At 34.8% G+C, this 3,355-nt stretch overlaps 1 protein-coding gene across 1 annotated transcript; it reads left to right on the top strand.

Annotated features, from left to right (window-relative positions):
• Window positions 1-824: 824 nt before the first annotated feature.
• Window positions 825-2,772, top strand: LOC308337784 (heat shock transcription factor, Y-linked-like; the record flags this gene model as incomplete). The annotated part of the gene is made up of 2 exons (XM_080795985.1): window positions 825-1,337; window positions 2,089-2,772. The coding sequence occupies 2 exons, from the start codon at window positions 825-827 to the stop codon at window positions 2,770-2,772; spliced, it is 1,197 nt and encodes a 398-aa protein (XP_080652111.1).
• Between the last annotated feature and the right edge of the window lie 583 nt (window positions 2,773-3,355).

Genomic DNA, 3,355 nt, shown 5'->3' with positions numbered 1-3,355 from the left:
AAATATATTTGATACCATTTAACACAGACTACTTACAAAAGATAAACAGATACGTTAACTTTATATTCAGAAGCCTAAGTACATTTTATTTTAGACAGTGGTAACAACAGATCCAGGGTACTGTAAAAAAATTGAGGCAAAATACACATAATATGAAAATAACCACTTTAAAATATACAATTCAGGGACATTTGTATCTTTGTAATGTTGTATCATATGATATCTCTATTTTTTAAACATTTTCAACATCTTAAGAAGAAATACTTTAAAACAGAACTTTCCATTCCCCTCTCACCTGGCCCAGAGCAACCACTAATTTATGGTCTCAGTGGATATGCTTTCTTTATATACAAGTTACACAGATTTAAATTCCAAATTGTCAGGATATTTTAAATCTTTTGTTTTACTCATTTTTTGCAGTTTTCCTTTACCAGGTTTTATGTTATTGGTATCAATCTAGTTTGAGTGTGTTTAGAAGGAAGAAAATAATTTTATTTCAGGGGCTAACTATAATTATGTATTTATTTCATTAAAATTTTTTTGTAAAAATTCGATTTTATAGATCTTATTTTTTTGGTCATTGTCTACATAAGTTTAAGTATTTTATTTTTAACCGAACGAACTTCAAAAGGAAACACTCTGGCTGAATGTTATCCTTTAATTGCTAGGAGACCAAGATCTTGTGATGTCACAACAACTCAGGTGGTGGGCCATTGTGATGGTCTGAATACTTTATCTGTGTAGGCTAGCCAAAGCAGCATTTGAAGCTGCAGTGTTCAAAACCATGCAGATGAGAAACGTAGCTGAAGGAAAACTTATTTGAGATGGCACACGTTTCTTCAGAAATTCAAGATGATTCTCTTAAAAATGGATCGACTGGTTCTGCAGCCTCCATTAGCTCTCCTTTGTGTGATCACACATTCACTGGAGATGTGGACCTGAGGTCTATGATTGAAGAAAATGCTTTTCAGGCCTTGTCAGGAGGGTCCTTGATAAAAAGACCACGTTACACATTCTGTGTCTCTGAACCAGATGAAGATAATGATTTTCTTTCTCTGACCTTTCCCAGAAAACTTTGGAAAATAGTTGAAAGTGATCAGTTCAAGTCAATTTGGTGGGATGAGAAGGGAACTTCTATAGTAATTGATGAGGAACTTTTCAAGAAAGAAGTTTTGGAGAGAAAGGCTCCTTTCAGAATATTTGAAACTGGAAGTATGAAGAGTTTAGTTCGCCAGCTTAATCTTTATGGATTTAGTAAAATGCGACAGAGTTTTCAAAGATCTGCTTCTTTGGCTGACTTTCTAGCAGAGGAAAAAGAAGTCTCTGTTTTAAGCAAGGTATTTAAAAATGTTATTACTTAAATAAAGAATATATAAGATTTTACTTTGTACAGAAGTAAATATGGTCATATATATAGCCCAAAGTCAGATTTTTAAATTTCTAATTTTTTTAAAAATTGAGGCTAGAGAATCAATTATCATATGGTTTCGCTTATTTGTGGAGCATAAGGAATAATATGGAGGACCTTGGGAGTTGGAGAGGAGAAGGAAGTTGAGGGAAATTGGAGGGGGATACGAAACATGAGAGACTGTGGACTCTGAGAAAAAACAGCATTTTGGAGGGGAGGTGGGTGGGAGGTTGTGTGAGCCTGGTGGTATTAAGGAGGGCATGTGTTGCATGGAGCACTGGGTGTGGTGCATAAACAATGAATTCTGGAACACTGAAAAGAAATTTAAAAAATTAATAAAAAGAAAAAAAAAGAAAAAGAAAAAATTGAGGCTAGCTTATGCATGAAGCATTCAGGGTTATAAGAAATTTTTCTGGTATCTTTGACCCTTAGAATGAACTTCTATTTAAGTAAGGTCCTGAAGCCACTTAAAATGCTATTCACTGTTACTTGTAAATATATAACAGATCTTCACAAACCATAATTAAATGCTTGTTTCCAGTAAGTAAACTTTTAAAAATACTAATAGTACATATATTATTAGATGCCTTTGTGGGATGAAACAGGTCAGATTTTACACATTATCTTCTCTTTTATATTGGTTGGGAATGTCACTTAGTAACTTTCTCCTTTGGTTTTAGTTACAGTTCTATCATAATCCAAATTTTAAACGAGGCTGCCCCCAACTTTTATTAAGAATGAAAAGAAGAGTCGGGATTAAAAATGCTTCTGCAGTATCACTAGTTCAAGATATCAACAAGAAATCCTGCAAAGGAGGGGATAATGTGGACAGTCTTAATTCTGGTTTTGTTGCTAAAACTAGTGGAGAAATGGTATGTTCAAACTCCACCAATTTAAATGTGCCTCTAATAATGAAGCCTTCTCCCAGCCTGAGAATTGCTACAACTTCCCCCATGAGAAGTGATTTTTCTCCTGCAACAACGTCAGTCAGACCATCGGAACAATTTGGAGTGGAACAACATGCTGTTTTAAACCAGTTGACCACTTTTCACATGCACTCACATAGCAGCTACACTCAAGCAAATGGCCACATTGTGAACTTTGTTACAACTACAACTTCTACATCTCAGTACCGTATCATATCTCCCTTACAGAGCAGTTATTTTGGAACAATGGTGGAGCCTTCTACTTTTTCAACTAGATATGCTGATTTGTCAGCTAGTGAGGCTCATTTTTCTAACCTGCAACCAGCAGGCAACCCATGGTTCACAATACCGATGATAGCTGATACTTCTGCTGCCTCACTTTCAAGGTCAACTCATCAACCTTCTCCATCATATGCACATCAAACTAATTATAACTAATCTATCAAAGTCTGTCATTATGCAAGATAACAAAGATTATCACTTGTTGGCAAATGACCACACATTGGCAATTCTCTTATTTGAACAATAAAATTACATGTTCATCTTTATGGTTTCTTTATCTTTATTTTTTGAAATAGAGTAAAATTATTATTTATTGTGGGGTTTTTTTTTGTCATTTAACAACATTTGAAGTACAACCTAAATAAATTATGTTTAAAAAAGAATGGGAGCAAAGGAAAAAAAGAAAATGAAGTTAAGTAATTTCTGAAATAGTCCAGGATGAATCAAATTAGGGCATAAATTACAATGATGTGGAAAAGGGCACCTGGGTGATTCAGTCAGTTAAGCATCTGCCTTTGGCTCAGGTCATGATCCCAGGGTGCTGGGATCAAGTCCCACATCAGGCTCTCTGCTCAGTGGGGTATCTGCTTCTTCCTCTCCCTCTTCCCCTCCCCCCATGCTTGTGCACTCTCCAATAAATAAACTCTTAAAATTGCTATGGAAGTGAATGAAATATAAATGAAATTTAGAAAAGACAAATACACAGTATTTACTTTAATATTTTCTCATATTCTCACAG

This window comes from Martes martes (genome assembly GCF_963455335.1).
Source record: "Martes martes genome assembly, chromosome: Y".
NCBI classification, from domain to species: domain Eukaryota; kingdom Metazoa; phylum Chordata; class Mammalia; order Carnivora; family Mustelidae; genus Martes; species Martes martes.
Note: the sequence above shows the minus strand (reverse complement) of the source record. Positions and strands in the feature narration are given on the sequence as shown.